We start from the raw sequence: 20,258 nt of genomic DNA, 5'->3' as shown, positions 1-20,258 counted from the left end.
CGTTTCCTCGGCGACTCCTGCACAAGTCAAGTGGACCTGATAACCAAAGCACGTTTTGTGTGTGTGTTTTTACACAAAACCATGCAGAGGAAAGGAAAATAATGACAGCTGACTTTAACTAAAATTTCAGCCTTAGAAATTACTAATATTCTGTGCTTACTCTCTGCGATCCTTCGCACAGATGTTTATATTGTTTATTCTACATATAAAAAACACACACGCGGTGGGGGGTTATGCGTTACAGTTTATAGGAGACCATATACTCACATGTGATGAGAACAAATTACAAATCTGATTACAGATCTGATGCAACTCTAACATATACAAACATGCCCAGGTATCAACTGGCAGAAAACTGGGAAAATAACCCCGAAAAAACGACGCGGTATGCAAAACTGGTGAGGTCAAGTTAAAGTCGAATGTAATTAGCTAAATGTATGGCCATGAGGGGACCTTAAAGAACGCGCAGATCGCGCATTTCGAATGCTCAACATAATAAATTTATCTTTGCTATTAAGGCGCACTGTGCTTCCACGCGGTTTACATGGATGAGAGATAGTATATTAATGCGCCTTTGGTTATGCGGCCAAGTCCTGCACTGAAGACAGAAACCTGGAACGCGCCTGACGTGACTGTGCGGGGCGAAATCAGCACTATTTAGCGTTGTCATCCTTGTAGCGCAAGAATCATACTACTATCTCCATAAATAAAAAGCCAGGTTTTTAAAAGACGAACAAGGAGGAAGGGGAGGACTCGGTTCAGAAGGGTTGACGGGTCTCGAGATTGTCTTCTGGTCCTCTTACATGTTAAGTTAAGCAAAACCAATTCTGCAACAGAGCAGGGGGGTCTGGAAATGGGGTTAGGTAAACCATCTCTTATACTCCGGTAAAGAAACACGGCTATTTGGCTACTCTGATTGATGCACTTGTCGCTGGCTTTTAGATGGCGCGCAAATATGGAAATGCCCAACGCTGTAGAGAAATTTTTGACAAGAAAGATATCTCGATATTTGGCTACTGTGGCTGGCTTTTGCAAAAAAAAAAAAAAACTATGAAATTATGAAGAACTTTAGACCCAATTCAGACTGTGCGCTTTTTGGGTTTTCTTCGGATATTGCATACAACAGGAATTAGTGTGATTTCCTTTTTAATCACATTTCTCAGGATCGTAGCCAGGAGACCAAGGTCATCCCCCTCCTTGGCTCTCTGTCGGTTCTCTTTGTCCCCTCCCCCACCAAAAATTGAACAATACATTAAGGTCACGCCCTGTTTAAAGAATGCTGGTGCCATTTGGGATGCATTGAGTCCTTATGTTGGTTGAGGTCGGGTTGAATGGGGTCGCACTAATAACCTTATCTGGAGAGCGATCGGCGACATTTCCGCACACTCAGTATAAGTCCTTGCCATTACACTAACACTCAAAATAATCACTGCACCGTGGAGCTGGCCGTGTAAGATAAACGTTTGGATTCGACAAGAAAACAAGTCACCGATGCGCGCGCCGCGCGTTTCTTTTTGTCATATTCCCCTCACATATTTCATGGTGATCAAATTATTGGAAAAACGTCCCGTCTTTTTACTTACTAGTTGCTGTGTTACTGATGAATAAATACAGAAATCAGACTCTTTTACTTGTGCATCATAGCTCGAGCTAATATCCATAAAATAATAAAAAAATGATAAAAATATGTCAATTCAGCTTTGTTAATCTGTTAAGGATGACTGTTACTTTGCGTTCGCTTTATCTAAAAAGCACTTAAAAGGTGTAACTCAATAACACTAAGTATAATTTGACAACCCTTATCTTAAATCTTGATTCAGATGTATCATTTGTTCGTCTAATGAAAGAGTCTTCTAGAATTCAAAAAAGGAGACAAATTAGTGGTAATCCCCTTTCTTTTTCAGACGGATGTACATCAAAGTTTGACCCTTAAAGAACCTCATTTCTTCATGTTGTCTCACGAGCTGATCTGGAGAAACATTTATCACGCGCCATGTACTGATGGCCACGTATATCCGTCCTCGAATTGAAATTATTTATCGCCTGGTCTTGTATAAGCGGGACGGTTAACCGTAACAATTACTGTTTAAAGGAAGGATGAGCAGCGACATGCATACCGTATTTACTCCAATAAGCGCCCCCTTTAAACCAAAAGTATTAATCCTTGAATGCCCCCCCCTTACCCTAGTAAATATCATAATCTATTGCTGTTCATATTCAAAACACATTCTTCCGCACTGGAGCACATAGACTCTGGACAAGAAAGAGGCAATTTTTTTTCGATAGATGAAAACCTGCTCCAAGAAGTACGAATATAGAGACAGAGAAACGGTTGTAGTAGTATAAAACTGATTAATCAAAAGAAAAAAAAAAAAAAACGTTCGGCCTTTTTGTGCGAAGCTCCTCCTTTTGAATGTGTCTCCCTCGCAAGCACCCCATGTGAGAGTCGAAAAAATTTAATAATTGCTGGGGCGCTTATTCGAGTAAATACAGTACTATCTTGTGTACTTTTGGTGGGTCATGATTGACAAAAGCTAATTATAAATAAAAACAGAACACAAATTTATGGTAAATTCACATGTTTATTGATAGAACATTTACATGTTGTATGTCCTGCAAGATAAGAGCAAACATATCTGTTAGGTCATCCAAAAAAAGATATAAATATTTGCAAATGAAGAAAGACAAAAAGAAAGGGAAATTAATATCAATACAAACTTACTTAGAGATAATGCCATCCCTCCTTGCAATCTGTGTGAGCGAGTCGTCTGCCTCACCCTAAAGTAATGGCCAAGTTCATCATCAAAAAGTAAAACACCTTCAAGCACCAAAAGGAAGTATTCCTACACCCTTCCCATATTCACACCTCGCCAAAGTTTTGTGTACCTGGTACTGTGCTATGCCAAAGGGCTAATAAACTCATGCAGATATTCATTTATACTACCTGTAAACCATATTTTCAACAACAACAGATTATTTTTAAAGCTAGTGAGAGAACAACTGTACCTGTTTCCTGAGGAATCCACACAGTGCATATGTGGTGGAGTTACCAGTGAACCTCCCTGTTTCATCAATCTTGAAAAGAACAGTCAGAAATGTTGAGATAGCATTACATTGATACATGTATGTATGTATTATTCACATCAAGTTCATAATTCATAATATTCCTTCAAAATTGCCCATAGTGTAAACCCCCAACTTTGTCAAAAAAGGAACAAACTTTTAGAACTGGAAGTGAGCAACCCACTGTACAATAGAGTAGGCTCACATTAGCACCCATACAGTGAATTGTGTATTTTATCAAAAACGCTCAAACAAATCCTGTTGTCATACAAATGTCTAGATTGGCATGACTCAAGTAAGTTGGATACTCACCTCACCAACATTAAGCTGTACAGAGGCATGATCCTTAGCAGAGATGATGCTGTTGGTCACAGAGCTGCAAATATTAAGAAACAGTCATTAGCTTTAAAGTAAACATTAGATGACTTTCAGTAAGCTTGCAAAGCAAATGGTAGCTACTTTTTTTAAGAATAATTAACTAAGTGCATGGGCCTTGAGCCTGCAGAGAAGACAGAGGTCTGGTCATTCTTGGTACAGACTAAGGATACAATATCAAAAAATAATTTATTATGACTATTTAAAAACTTCCTGGTGAGAAAAATGCTTTCGTGCAAATATCAACTAACTTATCAATTGATTCAACAAAGACAGGAAGACAAAAACACTCTGGGACAATCAACGAAAAATGTATTGACGTATATTGGAAAAAGTCATACTTATAATTAACTGTATTTAGTGGCCTATTGGTTGTAATAGAATAAAAAATTATCATTCCAAAGAAAAAGGAATTAAACCTTAAAAGTTTTCCTTGGCTTATTCAGTGTTCATCATTGCTTTAGGCCCTAGTTCTCAATGCTGTGAAATGTAAGATGATATGATTCAAATTCAACAACTTCTCAGGCAACCATTCTGCTAGATGAATCATCACTTGAATTGGCTTTCCATGGCATGTATAAACAAAATGGTAGGCAGATAACAACTTTGCTGTGTGCTCCTTTTTTTTCTATATAATGGTTAACAAATTACAGGCTAGTTTTGTTAATATAAGTAATTTTTATAATCCTTGACTGTTCAAAACTGTATTTGCATTATATATCTAAGTAAACTTTAAACATTGATTGAGTTGCTGTATGCATTCTTACTGTCTTGTACAGGAACTTTCAAAATCAACTTTACAGCCATTAAAAGCATATAAAGAACTCGCTCTCTGTACCACTTTCTACTCCATCTAAATTTATTTATTTGTTTGTGTTATTTGGTTTATAACTACCAGAGTGTTCTTGATTTCCTTGGCTGTCACATTCAACATTAGCTTTATTTGGCTGCTTTTTTTAGTGTTGTTCACAGAGTTGTTTGTAAGCTCCTAATCTCATCAAGATAGGAGAATAAATTGTCCTTTTCAGTGTTCTTGTCTCTGTTTTTTTAGCTTAAAATATGTTTGAAAATTTCATATTTAGTTTCATAAAATTGCTTTAGTACATCAACTGCTTCCAAGTTCTTAGCAAAGCTAACGGCTTTAGAATGATTAATATAATCCTTATAATTATTTTTCACAAAATTATAAAACTTTCGGGCATCTAGTATTTGGGCATACGCTCCAGGCTCTCAGGTACAATATCAATGCTTCGCAGATAGGAAGCTTTCTTGTAACAATTATAAGTCACATATAGTGACACTAGTTTAATCATAAGTGTAAAATTGGTCGAGTTTCATGAGCCATTAAACCAAGTGATTTATCTATACGAGGTCGAACGGATCTAAGTCCACGTGCAAATGTTCCATTCCTACCATTTTCGTGGGATGTACATATCCACGTTTTCTCCGGCTTCGTTCTGCATGTTTGATCGATTCTACAAAAAGATACAGGAAAATAAATAACTATTTTACAATTTGAGGCCAACAAAAACAAGTCTTGGTGTATTTTATATGTGTTATAGCACTTACAATTCACGTTGCCTCGGAGGTAACAGCCGTAAGCAAGATGGCGGAAAAGAGAAAGCCAGCGTGCACCATCCCGGCAATCAGCGGGGCCGTGGCTAGTACCCAGTATTTTTCCACAGGTAACCCAAATATATCTCCATAACTTATCATGATACCTGCTCTGTCATAAAAAAACTTGTTACAACTTGTTCGTATTGTATATACCAGAAGGGACCGCACTTCACCCCGAAACTCTAATATGGCATAGTAGTAGTAGTAGTAGTAGTAGTAGTAGTAGTAGTAGTAGGCAGTCTTCGGACAGTCAGTGTCCATGACATCAGCGCGATGAAAGTTGACATTTCTTTCCAGGCGCTAGCCTGGGCATAAAATATGGAGAGACTGGTTTGCCCAACTCCCAGAATCCCCCTCTTGGTCTTGCTGATAGGGTCCAAAGGAAAGACATAGCCAATACGTTTGGTACCAGGTCGACTGCAGGAGTTGCCAGCGACTGATAGGACAGGCTGCCTAACGGGGCTCCACTCCGGGTTTTCTGTAGGGGTTTGCTCCCTTAGCCTTTCCCACAACGGGTATAGCCGCAAGGCAGCGGAGGTTTGGAATCAGGGTTTTCCTTCCCCTAGGTGGACTGCCAACCAAGGCTAACGAGCTCCACCTACCCAGAAGGGAATATACCGTCCCTTACTCGGTCCCAAGTATAACATTTTGTCTAAAACAGGTGCACCACGAGTAGGTAGTTATACTGGATTTAGGTGACCAGCGCCGTTAGGATTAGTCACCCTAAGCACCCAATATATGGCATAATGAATTTGATAATCAACTCGTCGTAATTGATAGCCTAATTTACCTGTGCAAACACTGTATACTAAACAGTACAGCATAATGACAAAGTATGTTGACTAAGGAAAAAATTAACTACATCACAAGCTAGAATAAAACTAATTTGATGCTGACTTTGTTTTCCTACATTTGTTATTCTCGGCCCTACGTTTCATTCCACCCACACCTGGCTGAAAACGAGGCAGGTATGGCCCTGTTATCCTACTGGGGGATTTCCGAATGCTCCCATTGCAAACGTATTCCACCTAAAAATCCCCTTGCAAAGACCACTTGACGCTCTATATTTTATAGTAAGGATGATATCATCTATGATTTAGCATTAGCAGGTAGATATTATTGACTGTTTCCATAACAACAGATGTACGTACTCAATTCTACTCTAAAACTGCGTGTGGTAAAGCACAAGGATTGCTCATTACAGCAATTTTAACTAGTCCTAATACATTACCGCGGTTAATGCGGCTGGTATTATGGCTTTTTGTCGTAATGGGTCACGCTCCGGTCTTGCTTACAACAAAACATCACGTCACTGTCAGCTGGCGTGAGACGATGGATATCTTGTAAAACGATATGCCGTTGAACTGGCGCGGACGGAGCGAACTAATGGGCCTACGAATCGGCAGATCATGCCTTTAGATCTGCTTACATAGCGAATTAATAGCTAGACTTGAGGCCGGTTGCGTGTTTCATCGTCGAATTATCGCCAAGCGCAACTTTGATAATTCACGGGAAATGAAGGCAGACACGGAATTACTCTACGATTCAAGATGAACGTACAGTCGTTGAATATTGATGTAGAGCCTCTATACAAGGATTACCTTAGAAAAAAACTCAGGAAGAACACATGGAAAGAGTACTGGGTCGTGCTTAGAGAGCACAGTCTGTTATTTTTCAACTCTAGTGATGCGAAGTTTGCCGGCAGTATCGAGCTAACACATGGTACTTCGTGTGCCGTCTTTGGTACACAAAACAAAAAGCCAGGATTTTGGAGTATATCTCCAATGGATAAATCTGTGAATTACAATAAAGGAGACTCTGGGCTGCTCACCAGGATATTAGAGAAAGGATGCCTAAAGTTTGCGTTGAAGACGAAGCGAGGAATTCATCTGTTCAAGGCAAGCTCGGCAGAGTCGTGTTGTACCTGGATGCGTGTGCTTAGGCATACTATTGATGAATACGGCTTGGTCGAACCTTCTGCGAAAATTACCAATAGATTGGCCTTAGCACACGAAAATATAAGTACATTGAACCTTATAACGCCCGAATTACACGAGACTGAAAGTGATAATCAAATCGAACCGTATAAGCAATTCCAGAGAAGTAAATCAATGCGGGAGAATTCTAAATCATCCTTCAAGCGGGGACGATTTCACTCCCTTCGCATTAAAGCCCAGCGTAAATATTCTGCGCTACAAGAAAGCTAGACGCTCAAAACAGACGGAATAACACAAACAGTTGCTTTTAATAGACAAATAACATGTTTAGATTGAGACTGGTGATTTGAATGGTGTTCTCTCTATCGTGGAAGAATAATATTTCTCACTTTTAGTGCGAGACATAATCGACTCTGTCACGCTCTGTTATCAAAGTCACGCGATCGATGAAATACTTTGATCTCTAAGATATTCCTTTCTCCATCAAGGCAAAGCTAAGCTAAATTTACTTCAGCTTTTCGGAGATGAAATTTATTTTTTTTAATTATGTAGCTTTCGTTTCTCAAGATCTGATGTAAAAACATTTTAGTTCCAGACCGAGTTCCAGACCTTTATAAAATGAATTTATTTTCCGCGAGTCCCGGTGGCACGTGAGTGCGTTATCTTTGGTCATCATGTTTTTACATATAAAATGTGCCAAGCGATGATTTTATATTGAATTGTGTTTGTCCCCAACGCAAGACTGGCGCCATGTTCTCCTATGCCACTGGGACTCAAGGAAGAAACAAATATGTTAAATATTAAACGAGAAATTTATAATATAAGAATATTGATCAAAGAAATCATATGGATTGTTATTTATGAATAGTTATTATTTTAGAAAATTAAACCATAATTTAAAATCTTCAATCAGTATATTTTTTTATCTGTGATTTGACCTCTAGGGATTTCACTAAATGAAAATAGAAATAGAATTTTTTTAATATTCATATATTTCGTAAATGCCCCTGACAAAAAGGCGGAGCAAAACATTTTCTAATTTTCAAAAAAGGGACATTAGTTGTATTTGAAAGCTCATGGTGATTATATGTTATTATTGAGTTATTTTACATCAAATAAATGATATAAGGTCGGGTCCTGTTTTGTGGTATTATTGTATTAGCCAAGATGACGAGGATTCTAACTTTTTATTGTAGAAATAATTTTACACGTGGCCGCGGCTAGTACTTTCCCCCTTAGGTCTCCACTTGTTTTGATTATAAATTGATTGACCCGACCAAATCTTGGTCAAATCACCGCTTTTTAAAATAGTCAAGAAGATCCGGAAGCTATTCTAATCAAACTGGAAATTGAAAATCGTGTATTTGGGAAGGAAGTCAATAAGTTTTAATTTTCTTCATTAAATGTTGCAAAGTTATAACCGATTGCTTTAGGGGTCTTTCGAGTAACGACCATGAAATACACTCAATTTTTTTTCTTTAAACATCTAATTTTCAGTTGAGGCTGGGCCGTTCTTATTTGTTAATTATTTTAAGGTGGCCGGCTACAATTGTTTTGCCTCAACAGCTCATATTGTAAGAGCGATTTCGCAGTTTTATTTTAAGAGCGATTTCGCACCTTTATCGATAAGCCTTGCTTTATCAGATGACGTTTATTAAAAAGTTTTATACAAGCTATGAGGCAAAATCTGCGCGATGGATTTTTTCGTAGATTTACAGAAACACTTATCAATGCTCCAACTTGTAGCCACATGAGAAGTCGGCTAAAAACAGACCTTGCAAACTTTGCAATTGAGGGCCCCCGAATGGTCTTTGGCGAGCATTTGCGAGCACCCCGTTTTTTATGCGAGACCGAGCATGTTTAGTTGTTGAATAAATCGAGCAGCGAGCACATCGAAAAAAATACAATGCGAGCACGGCGAAAAAACTGCGCGAGCATTAGCCGAAAACTGCGAGCACATCAACATTTCGGGGGACCATTCGGGGCCCCTCAATTGATTCATCTTTGTTTTTACGCTATAAATGTCATCACAATGTTTTAAGAATAGTTGCGCTGTTGCCTCCAAGCGAATTCACGTCCTCTGTATAGTCCGATACATGTAGCACCTACAACAACAAGTGCGACGAGGGGGTTATTGTACAAGAACAAATTTTCGATAGTCAATTCTGAGGTTTAATCTTCATTCCTCGACTACTGTGATCTTTATAAGGCAATTTCAAGATTTCAAAGCTTTACCAGTTTGCAAAACTGTGTTTCTATTCTTTGAATTGACTCATTGACGTTTCAGAGATTACCTCTAATCGTTAATTTATGATTAGCTTGGTGGTGTAAGCTGCACAAACATGAAAATGTTTGTCACCCAAGTAAAAACAGTTGAAAACCACGAGTTTAGCGTCAAACACACACTTTGCACAGAGGAAGAAAATCTCAGTTTTTCTATCCCATTTTACCTGTGTTGCTTTTGTTTTCTGTCATTGAACCCTAATGGAAGAAAGCCAATACTTCACAAGGAAATGAGAGAGAGAAAGCTAAACAGTGTTGGCAAATTTTGCTGAAATGGAAGCCCTTTTTCCTTTTTCGTTGAATACATCGGGTTCGTCGAGAAAGATATTTCCGTCAAATGAGACTTTGACTATGGAGGGGACGACTGATGAAATCTTCAAAGAGCTTCAATATGGTTTCGGGATTTCCATTGTGTTTATTAGTGTCATTACAATTTTAGCAAATGGTTTTCTACTTCGTGCCATCTACAAAAACCCTTCAGGAGAATTTCGTAAGCCCTTGACTGTTTTGATAGCTGCTTTAGCGTGCGCAGACTTATTGACGGGAGCTCTCATTGATCCAATGTATTCTTACATTTACTTGGTGAGATCCAGCAAGGACGAAATAACACAGACATATTCGCATATTGTCATCGCCGTTACCGTCGTTGGCATGGTAACCATGAATTGCTTCTATTTGATAGTCTTGACCCTTGTCGTAGTGACGTTTCCCTACAGATGTTTTTGGTTAGTCACGGTACGAAGTATGAGCATCTGTGTTGCCGCAATCGTCGCCTACTCGGTCTTATTCTCGATTCTTCTGTTTCTAGGGGTACCCCCAAGGCTATATGTACAAATTGATCTCTACCACCACATGACAGGTCTCACAGTACTGATTGTGATAGCTTATGTTTGTCTTTACGTCTAATTCGTGAGACAGCGCCGAGGGTCCAAAAATACCCTAAGACGGTCACGTGCTTCCCCACAAGTTCATGGAAACATTTCCGAGAAATCAAAGCAAAAGAGATTTATCACAGTGAATCTGTTGCTGATCTGCTGCCTTTTGGTGACTTCTCTACCGGTGGTCATCATGTGGTACCTGACCTTATACACGACCAACAGAACAAAGACGGAAATACGCACATCAAAAATTCTGGATTTCATTTCTAATAATTTACTTGTTCTAAAATTTCTTATAGACCCGTATTTACGCTTGGCGATTGCCGCAATATCGGCGCGCTGTGGTTGCTATTTTGGAATCGATAACTCATTGGTGTGTCCCGAAGATCCGAGTACCACGTCGGGCAACTACAGTTACTGTTTCATTTGCAATTACTACAGAGAATATTCGCTTTAATGGTGAACCACCCGAGTCATCGAGTCGCCTCAACTCAGACCACGAAAACGAGGCTTACACCGTGAAGGAGATATGAAGTGCTGCATCCTAATATAAATATTAGGGGAAGACATGCGAAAACGAACCAGAGAGGGGTTAACAAAGAGGGGTTATGAAGACTTGCGAATATGCTCGTAAAGACATTGGGAATATTCCCCATCTTACACTGTAGAATATTTGCGAAGACGCGTAGTCGACCTCATATCTTACTACCGGGGAAATTGCGGAAAACACGGGTTTTCACCCGTGGATTATGATTAGGGGAAGACAGTTGGAATAAGACACGATGCATTAACCTTGTTTTCCATGTGGTAAAGATTAGATGCATACCCGTATCTTCCGCCTGTCTTCACACGGTGTATATAAAGGTGTTATTTGTTGCTAATTTATAGCCTTATTATATTAGTATATTCACGCGAATATTTACCCCTAGGAGCAAGACGCAAGGTAGACAGAGGGAGCTTTCGAATCTTACTTAAATCTGCGCTCGGGGTATATGTTAGAATACTCGACCTTTTTGCCGTGTAAGGACCGTTGAAATACCAACCAGCAACAAGCTGGACAAATGAGAGCGTCATTGGAAGAATTGTGGGTCTCTCTACTCTCCTTTTTATCATCATCTGTCATATTGTTGGGTTCGAACCATCTGTTAATACAAACTGAAAACGCCAAAAAAAGAGACTATACTTCCAGACATGCGCTGAATCACCGTGTGGCAGCTAACGCTTTACGGCTAGGCTGGAGATTTCGGCCCTAACAACGCTATCAAGCGAACTGTACCGCTGATCATCATGGCGGCCAGTTACGTCTCCCTGAGCTCTGTCATCATTTTGTTAGCTATACGATCCTTGCTACTTTTTGCTCAGCCACCTATTGCTAATCGCAATGGCAAAGAGACGTCATTCTATATATGGAGATTTTGCAAAGTGGGTTTCTCTAATAGGCCTGATTTCGGGAATCAACATCATTCCCTGTTTCGTCCAAGACGAGACTTCACCAGACCAAACTGCTACCTCGTTGGGCTTCTGCTTCTCTGCGGAGATGTTGCATCCCATCCTGGCCCACGGGCGTTCTCTAGAGGGAAAAGTAATTGCTATACCACCGTGAAATGCTTGTATATGAATTCTAGGAGCGTCGCTAAAAAACGGAGCGAACTCCAAGCACTTTCCATTGGCAAGGACTTAATATTCTGTGTGGAGTCTTGGCTGAATCCAAATTATCTGGACTGCGAATTATTCCCTAGTTCCGCGGACTACACCATCCACAGACGGGACAGACAGTCCCGTAGAGGAGGAGGAGTGTTCCTGGCGGTCAAAAACAGTATCGTGAGCCTCCGTCGATGTGATTTAGAAACCGACGCTGAACTTTTAGCATGCGAGCTCCGTCCTAACTCACGACGCAAGATTCTGGCTATCATTTATTACCGACCGCAGGACACTGACCTAGAGTATCTAAAACAACTCAAGAAAACTCTGCGCCTAGCTTCTAAAGCGAAATACGATCAGTTAATAGTGATTGGCGACTTCAATCTCTCTGAGATCGACTGGACGACAGGAGCCGCTAAAACCGGCGATTGCCTCACAAACTATTTCTGCAAAATTATAAAGGATAACTATTTATGGCAGCTTATTGATTTTCCAACAAGGGGAAGGAACATTCTCGATTTAATTTTGACGAGTATCCCATCCAAATTTCATCACATTCATCACTCGCTAATTGGACTGATCTATTTCTCGCCGCTGTTAACGAGCATATTCCAAAATCCAAACCAAGGAATGTGAGCGATTACCCGTGGATAGATCACGAACTGCGTTCTTTGCTCAAAAAGAAGGATGCGCAGCATAAAAAAGCTAACAAAACCGGATCACTGGCTGCCGAAAGAAAATATAATGAGCTTCGACGCGCTGCAAAACACATGCTTTCCCAAAAGAAAAAAGAGCACGCCGAAAAACTAAAATCTGTTATATCCGACAACCCAAAGCGTTTCTGGACATACGTAAAATCATGCACTTCTAACAAGCCTTCGCCGAATTTTTTTCGCGATGGCCACGCCTTCGTTACAGATACCAAGAACATGGCTAACCTGTTAAACAGACATTTTCACCACATATTCAGTCCATCCGCCAGCGAGGAATTTGTTAGGGCCCAGCCTAACAACCGTGAGCCCTTGTTGGGTCTGGGCTCTATCCAACTCACTGTCCCTGAAGTACTGGATGTCTTACGAAATCTTGACTCCCATAAAGCCTGTGGAACGGATCAAATCCCTGGTATTCTGCTGAAAAACACCGCTCATCAAATCGCACCATCGTTATGTCGGTTGTTTAATCTGTCGCTGTCTCTTGGATCCGTTCCCGCGCTTTGGAAGGACGCAAATGTCACACCTGTGTTCAAGAAGGATGACCCCACCCTGGCAGAAAACTACAGGCCTATCTCTCTTCTGTGTATCCTGTCAAAAGTCCTTGAACGCTGCGTCTTCAAGCGCTGCTTCAACTTTATTTCCCCCCATATTTACCAGCTTCAACACGGATTCCTTAAGGGAAAATCCACCGTGACGCAACTTGTTGAAGTCTATCATGACATCGTAGACAGACTAGCAGGGGGACAGGACATTTATGTCATTCACCTAGACCTTTCCAAGGCCTTTGACAAGGTCTCTCATCATCTGCTTATTTCCAAGCTGCAGCAGTATGGAGTCACGGGTTCCCTGCTGAAATGGTTTGTGTCCTACCTAACGGGAAGGAGGCAGCGTGTTGTCCTCGATGGTGCGTCCTCCTCTTGGCTGCCAGTGACCTCAGGGGTCCCACAAGGATCTATCCTTGGGCCCCTAATGTTCCTAGTATATGCCAACGATATGCCTAACTACGTGCAGCAAGGCTCAAACATCGCTCTTTATGCTGATGATTCTAAGCTCTACAGCTCTATAGACACTGCAAGTTCTTCAACCTCGTTGCAGGCTGACCTTGACTCCCTGTACAGCTGGAGTCTAGAGCACGGCATGGAGTTTAGTGCATCTAAGTGCAAAGTGGTGCACATGTCAAAGAAGCGTTCTACCAAGCGTCCTCCGTACCCTTACCAACTATGCGGTCGCACCCTGGATCCAGTAGCGCAGGTGACTGACCTCGGCGTTACAATTACTAACGACCTGTCTTGGGGTCCTCACATCGAGCCTATGTGCGCAAAAGCAAACAGGGTGCTTGGACTAGTGAAGCGGGTCTGTTCTGACATCCTCGACCCAACTACAAGACAGCTGCTGTACTGCACCCTTGTTAGGCCCCACCTGGAGTATGCTTCTTGCATTTGGTCGCCTTCGACAGGCAAGCACAAAGCTCTGATTGAGAACGTCCAGCGTCGAGCATCCAAGTTTATTTTGAACTATCCCGCCGATGTTTCATACACAGAAAGGCTAAAAACTCTTAAGCTCCTTCCATTAGAATATCGAAGAGACATAACCGATCTAGTTCTGTTATTTAAAATAAAAAATGGTGACGTGAGCATTAGTTAGCTAGCCTTCTCTCTCCAGCCACGTCCCGATACAATACTCGAAATTACCATCCTAACAATTACCGCCTTTTTTCCACTCACAACCAAAATTATTACAGGAATTCGTATTTCCCTAGAACTGTCAAACTTTGGAATAGTCTTCCTTCACTTATGAAATCTTGCACTACGCTTTCGTCTTTCAGGTATCAGCTGACAACTCACTATTTAGAGAAACTTGCCTTTTACCAACCTCCATAATTTCATAGATCTTAAATGTATGTAATTCAATTTTTATTTTCGTTTTAGAATTCTTATTGTTTGTAATTTGTTGGGAAAGAATTTCAATTGGGGCTTACGCCCTGTTTTCTTCTCCCGTCACATTGTTTCTTATTTTCTTTATTTTGTTTATTTCCTATTGTAAACCGTAGTATTCTTTTTTTTTGTGTGTGACAAAACCAATAAACTAACTGTATAACACAATTAACCTGAGGTACCCGCGCATAAATGGGGAGGCAATAACCAGGATCCTAGGCCTGTCTTAGTCGGTTACGCCATGCACAAAATCGCTGTGACGTAGGATGAAAAATATCGAGGTCTACCTGTGCGCCGTGGGTGCCTTGAGGTCTCAGTCACCGCATGGTCTCAATTGCTAAAGACGCTTAGTGAAGAAATGTGTTGTGTTTGGTTGCACCTACGATATTGCAATCGTGTTGTCTCGCATTATTCTATTGGTTTAAAGATTAAGACTCCATTTTCTAGTAATGTAGTCGTTCGCTTGGCAGGGATATAATCATGCCTCAGATTCACAAGCCATCCATGGCGGCACACGACGGATACATATTTTATTATATCATTTTTTATTCATTCATTTATTCACTTGTCTTTTTCTGGTGCACTTCCCGACAGCACAATCATTAACATGTTGCCCACTGGCGCCGTGTAACGCACCCATTAACATGTTACCCATTGGCGCCTTGTAACGCACTCATTAACATAGTGGCGCCTTGTGACGCAGTCATTAACATGTTGCCCATTGGCGCCGTGTAACGCAGTCATTAACATGTTGCCCATTAGCGCCGTGTAACGCATTCATTAACATGTTGCCCATTGGCGCCGTGTAACGCATTCATTAACATATTGGCGCCATGTACCGCACTCATTAACATGTTGCCCATTGGCGCCGTGTAACGCACTCATTAACATGTTGCCCATTGACGCCTTGTAACGCAATCATTAACATATTGGCGCCATGTAACGCACTAATTAACATGTTGCCCATTGACGCCTTGTAACGCAATCGTTAATATGTTGCCCATTAGCGCCGTGTAACGCATTCATTAACATATTGGCGCCATGTAACGCACTCATTAACATGTTGCCCATTGGCACCGTGTTTGGCACCGTGTAACGCATTCATTAACATATTGGCGCCTTGTAACGCACTCATTAATATGTTGCCCATTAGCGCCGTGTAACGCATTCATTAACATAGTGTCGCCATGTAACGCACTCATTAACATGTCCCCATTGGCACCGTATAACGCATTCATTAACATATTGGCGCCGTGTAACGCACTCATTAACATGTTGCCCATTAGCGCCGTGTAACGCACTCATTAACATTTTGGCTCTTGGCGCCGTGTAACGCAATCATTAACATATTGGCGCCGTGTAACGTACTCATTAACATGTTGCCCTTTGGCGCCGTGTAACGCACCCATTAACATGTTACCCATTGGCGCCTTGTAACGCAGTCATTAACATGTTGCCCATTGGCGCCGTGTAACGCAGTCATTAACATGTTGCCCATTAGCGCCGTGTAACGCATTCATTAACATGTTGCCCATTGGCGCCGTGTAACGCAATCATTAACATATTGGCGCCGTGTAACGTACTCATTAACATGTTGCCCATTGGTGCCGTGTAACGCATTCATTAACATATTGGCGCCATGTAACGCACTCATTAACATGTTGCCCTTTGGCGCCGTGTAACGCACTCATTAACATGTTGCCCATTAGCGCCGTGTAACGCATTCATTAACATATTGGCGCCATGTAACGCACTCATTAACATGTTGCCCATTGACGCCTTGTAACGCAATCGTTAATATGTTGCCCATTTGCGCCGTGTAACGCATTCATTAACATGTTGCCCATTGGCGCCGTGTAACGCATTCATTAACATATTGGCGCCGTGTAACGTACTCATTAACATGTTGCCCTTTGGCGCCGTGTAACGCATTCATTAACATGTTGCCCATTGGCGCCGTGTAACGCAATCATTAACATATTGGCGCCGTGTAACGTACTCATTAACATGTTGCCCTTTGGCGCCGTGTAACGCACTCATTAACATGTTGCCCATTAACGCCGTGTAACGCATTCATTAACATGTTGCCTATTTGCGCCGTGTAACGCAATCATTAACTTATTGGCGCCGTGTAACGTACTCATTAACATGTTGCCCATTGGCGCCGTGTAACGCATTCATTAACATATTGGCGCCATGTAACGCACTCATTAACATGTTGCCCTTTGGCGCCGTGTAACGCACTCATTAACATGTTGCCCATTAGCGCCGTGTAACGCATTCATTAACATATTGGCGCCATGTAACGCACTCATTAACATGTTGCCCATTGACGCCTTGTAACGCAATCGTTAATATGTTGCCCATTTGCGCCGTGTAACGCATTCATTAACATGTTGCCCATTGGCGCCGTGTAACGCATTCATTAACATATTGGCGCCGTGTAACGTACTCATTAACATGTTGCCCATTTGCGCCGTGTAACGCATTCATTAACATGTTGCCCATTGGCGCCGTGTAACGCATTCATTAACATATTGGCGCCGTGTAACGTACTCATTAACATGTTGCCCTTTGGCGCCGTGTAACGCATTCATTAACATGTTGCCCATTGGCGCCGTGTAACGCAATCATTAACATATTGGCGCCGTGTAACGTACTCATTAACATGTTGCCCTTTGGCGCCGTGTAACGCACTCATTAACATGTTGCCCATTAACGCCGTGTAACGCATTCATTAACATGTTGCCCATTTGCGCCGTGTAACGCAATCATTAACTTATTGGCGCCGTGTAACGCACTCATTAACATGTTGCCCATTTGCGCCGTGTAACGCATTCATTAACATGTTGCCCATTGGCGCCGTGTAACGCATTCATTAACATATTGGCGCCGTGTAACGTACTCATTAACATGTTGCCCATTTGCGCCGTGTAACGCATTCATTAACATGTTGCCCATTGGCGCCGTGTAACGCATTCATTAACATATTGGCGCCGTGTAACGTACTCATTAACATGTTGCCCTTTGGCGCCGTGTAACGCATTCATTAACATGTTGCCCATTGGCGCCGTGTAACGCAATCATTAACATATTGGCGCCGTGTAACGTACTCATTAACATGTTGCCCTTTGGCGCCGTGTAACGCACTCATTAACATGTTGCCCATTAGCGCCGTGTAACGCATTCATTAACATATTGGCGCCATGTAACGCACTCATTAACATGTTGCCCATTGACGCCTTGTAACGCAATCGTTAATATGTTGCCCATTTGCGCCGCGTAACGCATTCATTAACATGTTGCCCATTGGCGCCGTGTAACGCAATCATTAACATATTGGCGCCGTGTAACGCACTCATTAACATGTTGACCATTGGCGCCGTGTAACGCAGTGTCATTGAAATTTGAGCTTTTTGTCCCTGAGCTCTTACGAGCGTGAGAATGATTGAAAATTATCTTAAAAATCTCGGTATGTGCTGTATGTGTTCGGCCTAACGTTATTTGTGTTTATAAAGGGAAAATCAGTCCGGAATAGAAGGAGCCGATGGCCATTGTAAGAAATTGTTTCTTCTTTCTCTATCTCTTCGAATAAGTGCGCATGTTCAATAGATTTTTTCATGTAAAATAAACGACAAAAAAAAAATAAAAATATTTGCTGCTTGTTGAAGGTAGAAGACTAAACACTTGAGGTAGAAGAGAAGGTAGATGCTTGCAAAACATTTTAAGTTATTCGGGGGACTTCTATATCACTCGATCGTCAGATCGATCATCCGTAAACTTTTAGTGGTTTCACTGTGTTTTCGCAAGAGATTCTTCTGTAAACATCAGGTGTGAACCGACCTGCGACCGCTATGGGCAATATATACCACAGCTGTAAAATATGTATAAGCTAAATTTGTCAAGAGACGTCTTACATGTTGAGCATTTACCGACGTCCATCGATCTACGGTTCAATTTAAATACAATTTGTTAAACAGAAGGTAAGTACAATGCTAGCAGAGCTCTTATTTCACTTTGTTAAGGCACTTTAATTGCCGATTCGCGTCTCTGAGTTTTTTCCGTTGATCGGTTTTATTTGTGGCCTAGTATTCTCAGCTTTTCCTCGGTACAAACGCCAAAACTGCGACTAAAGTATACCCGAGAAACACTAGGGAAAAGCCTTTGTTTAACAGTGGCTATTTGCAGGGTAAAAAGAGAAAGCCTCAGTTAGCTGGGTATAAAAACACTTATAGATTTTTCACATGAATGAATTCTTCCCAGTAAATCAAATAAAAATACGTGCGTAACACACGGCCCTTCACTTATTAATTAAATTACACGAATTTGCACCTTTCCTTTGCAACGCAACTTTGATTTAGAATATCTCGGAAACGACGCTCAAATTTTCAGGACTTCCTATTAATCTTATATGTAATCGACTGCTAAAATTTAAAGGCAAGTTGCCTTTCCTTTCGTACCGCCAACTTTTTTTATAACAGTAACCAGGCCTCCAGACTTCTCTCGCCCAGTGACGCTTGTATACAAGCAAGGAAAAAAATCCGACAATTCCCGTGGAGATACTGCAAAGGCATGCTGCAAAGGCATAAAAGATCCTTTTTTGTTCTCAGAGAACTCCCTCCCCTTCCCCCCCCTCCCCCCGGAAAAATGAGGTCCACTTCTTTGGATTTCGCACCCCCCAAGAAAAATCCTGGGTACTGGCCTGAATATACAATACTTTAAACTCACTAGGAAGTCAATTTACTGTGATATAATTTTCGTAAATGAGAAATGCCGAGATGCCGACATTTAGCAGAGAAATTTAGCAGCATGTTGTAGAAAATTCCAAGTGCTACTAAAATACGATTCTATGGTGTCCATAGACGACGGAAAATATCCAATACCGACAACAAAGCTTAATTCAGGATTTGCTTGCCTTTCTCAACAAATATAGAATACTTCTAACTTACTAGGTCGACAATTTACTGGTTGTTTGGAAAAAATGAAAACTGTCGGGCATTTAGTCCATTGAGGACCTTTCCCGATGCCCTGGTTCCAGAGCCTCGAACGTCTCTCTATTCAGTGGCCAGCGAGGTTGGGCCACTAAATAGAGAGACGTTCGAGGGTCTGAAACCAGGGCACTTTCCCGACTGCCTGACATATAGCCACTGCGTTTAAAATACCATCGACCCACGACCAATACTTTTATCATTATTATTTTTCAATTATAGGAAGAAAAATAAAAAAGGTAATGTTTCCACCTTCATAGCCGCGAAATGTAATCAGCAACGCAATGAACTCTACAGTGGGAAGTTCAATTTTAGCCATTTTATGAATCACTCTTGCGATTTATCACGAGTTTACACGATAATTTGAAGTAAACATTCGTCGGTCTCTCCTCTTAGCAAAAAATACAAGAGGGGGTGGGGGTAGATTACAATGCAGCCGAGGCGAGAAACAACTACTAAACTATGCTGGAACCTCGATTTGATCCCTTAAACTTGTAGAATGCACAGGCCAAAATTAAACACCTGTGTGTATGGGACGTAATAGCCATGACGTCATGACATTTAAGAAACACCAAGATTTTGTGACGCGATTGTTTCGAATAACAGGACCTTATGTCAATTTTCTAAAGTGAATTTTTGTCGACGAAAAAAAAAAAACTCGCACAATCGCAGCTGGTACAAAGATTTTAAGGTTGAGGTAAGGTTCAAACTGCTTTGATACATGTATTTATTAATTTAAAAAACGAAAAAAAAAATCAAAGATCAGATTTTAATAATTGAGATTTTTCTGTGTAAAACACTTACAATTTTTATATATTATACGATTTAA

General features: G+C 41.1%; 2 protein-coding genes, 1 long non-coding RNA gene and 1 pseudogene across 4 annotated transcripts; 3 read left to right on the top strand and 1 right to left on the bottom strand.

Annotated features, from left to right (window-relative positions):
- Nucleotides 1–94: 94 nt before the first annotated feature.
- LOC116617842 lies at nucleotides 95–2,562 on the top strand. The gene is made up of 2 exons (XR_004295901.2): nucleotides 95–398; nucleotides 1,905–2,562. It is a non-coding gene; the product is annotated as an uncharacterized LOC116617842 (long non-coding RNA).
- Nucleotides 2,563–18,996, bottom strand: LOC5511582 (40S ribosomal protein S21). 2 transcript variants are annotated; one of them, XM_048726446.1, is made up of 6 exons: nucleotides 18,988–18,996; nucleotides 4,852–4,913; nucleotides 3,376–3,439; nucleotides 3,007–3,075; nucleotides 2,723–2,778; nucleotides 2,563–2,613 (listed from the first exon to the last, which is right to left on the bottom strand). In XM_048726446.1, exons 2-6 carry the CDS (start codon nucleotides 4,899–4,901, stop codon nucleotides 2,598–2,600), a joined length of 255 nt encoding a protein of 84 aa, XP_048582403.1. In that variant the 5' UTR covers nucleotides 4,902–4,913; nucleotides 18,988–18,996; the 3' UTR covers nucleotides 2,563–2,597. The 2 variants fall into 2 exon arrangements, with proteins under 2 accessions (XP_048582403.1, XP_001631975.2); XM_001631925.3 differs by lacking the exon at nucleotides 18,988–18,996 and adding an exon at nucleotides 5,008–5,162.
- LOC116617841 lies at nucleotides 6,208–7,901 on the top strand. The gene has a single exon (XM_032380897.2). The coding sequence runs from the start codon at nucleotides 6,606–6,608 to the stop codon at nucleotides 7,260–7,262; it is 657 nt and encodes a 218-aa protein (XP_032236788.1). The 5' UTR covers nucleotides 6,208–6,605; the 3' UTR covers nucleotides 7,263–7,901.
- LOC116617863 lies at nucleotides 9,380–12,476 on the top strand (annotated as a pseudogene).
- Nucleotides 18,997–20,258: the final 1,262 nt, after the last annotated feature.

The sequence above is a fragment of the Nematostella vectensis genome, chromosome 4 (genome assembly GCF_932526225.1).
Source record: "Nematostella vectensis chromosome 4, jaNemVect1.1, whole genome shotgun sequence".
In the NCBI taxonomy this organism is placed as follows: Eukaryota; Metazoa; Cnidaria; class Anthozoa; order Actiniaria; family Edwardsiidae; genus Nematostella; species Nematostella vectensis.
The sequence above is the reverse complement of the archived record's forward strand: the minus strand, read 5'-3'. Positions and strand labels throughout refer to the sequence as shown.

Bases quoted from the DNA above. Each gene is read 5' to 3' on its own strand.
- LOC116617841 (XM_032380897.2), top strand. From the start codon at position 6,606: ATGAACGTACAGTCGTTGAATATTGATGTAGAGCCTCTATACAAGGAT.
- LOC5511582 (XM_048726446.1), bottom strand. From the start codon at position 4,901: ATGCAGAACGAAGCCGGAGAAAACGTGGATATGTACATCCCACGAAAA. The intron at 3,076-3,375 runs GTGAGTATCCAA...GTTCTTTTCAAG, and splicing joins TACAGCTTAATGTTGGTGAG to ATTGATGAAACAGGGAGGTT. The intron at 2,779-3,006 runs GTACAGTTGTTC...CCATTACTTTAG, and splicing joins GTGGATTCCTCAGGAAACAG to GGTGAGGCAGACGACTCGCT.